Source organism: Buceros rhinoceros, unplaced genomic scaffold, assembly GCF_000710305.1.
Source record: "Buceros rhinoceros silvestris isolate BGI_N320 unplaced genomic scaffold, ASM71030v1 scaffold20007, whole genome shotgun sequence".
In the NCBI taxonomy this organism is placed as follows: domain Eukaryota; kingdom Metazoa; phylum Chordata; class Aves; order Bucerotiformes; family Bucerotidae; genus Buceros; species Buceros rhinoceros.
In genome coordinates this window covers 1-445 of record NW_010423002.1, presented here as the reverse complement: position 1 = coordinate 445, position 445 = coordinate 1, and the positions used below count along the sequence as shown (strand labels likewise).

The window sequence follows — 445 nt, the reverse complement described above, 5'->3', positions numbered from 1 at the left end:
TGAGTGCTTGCCGTGTGACGTGTGGAAGGAATGGCCAGATTCCTGCCCGCGGCCCACGGCTGCCTCCGTTCCAGGCTCCCGGTGGTGCTTTGAGTGGTTTCAGGACGGTGGTGCTGGTCCATCGGCACTCAGCACGTTGTGTTCCTCCCACTGGGACCAGTGTGTTACTGGTGAACTGCCCCGACAGGGCTCCAGGAGACGGGGAAGGACGGCGTGTGGGGTCTCGGTGTTTGTGGACTGCTTCTAAAGCTGTTGGTGTCTTCCCCTCTGCAGAGTAAAATGAAGAAGATGAAGGAGAAGTACAAGGACCAGGACGAGGAGGACCGGGAGCTCATCATGAAGCTGCTGGGGGTGAGGGCGAGGAAGCGCTGCCCCCCTGCGCTGCGGTGCCTTGGGTCGCTGGCTCTGACCGCTGTGCGTAACCGCAGTCCGCAGGGTCCAACAG

At 61.6% G+C, this 445-nt stretch overlaps 1 protein-coding gene across 1 annotated transcript in view; it reads left to right on the top strand.

Moving 5' to 3' along the window:
• The window catches only part of NEMF (nuclear export mediator factor), a gene marked incomplete at its 3' end in the record, with an annotated part of 16489 nt that extends 16052 nt beyond the window's left edge, over window positions 1-437 (top strand). The window contains 2 exon segments of the mRNA XM_010140279.1: window positions 274-351; window positions 429-437. Of these exon segments, the coding sequence (XP_010138581.1) occupies window positions 274-351; window positions 429-437 (87 nt within the window).
• Between the last annotated feature and the right edge of the window lie 8 nt (window positions 438-445).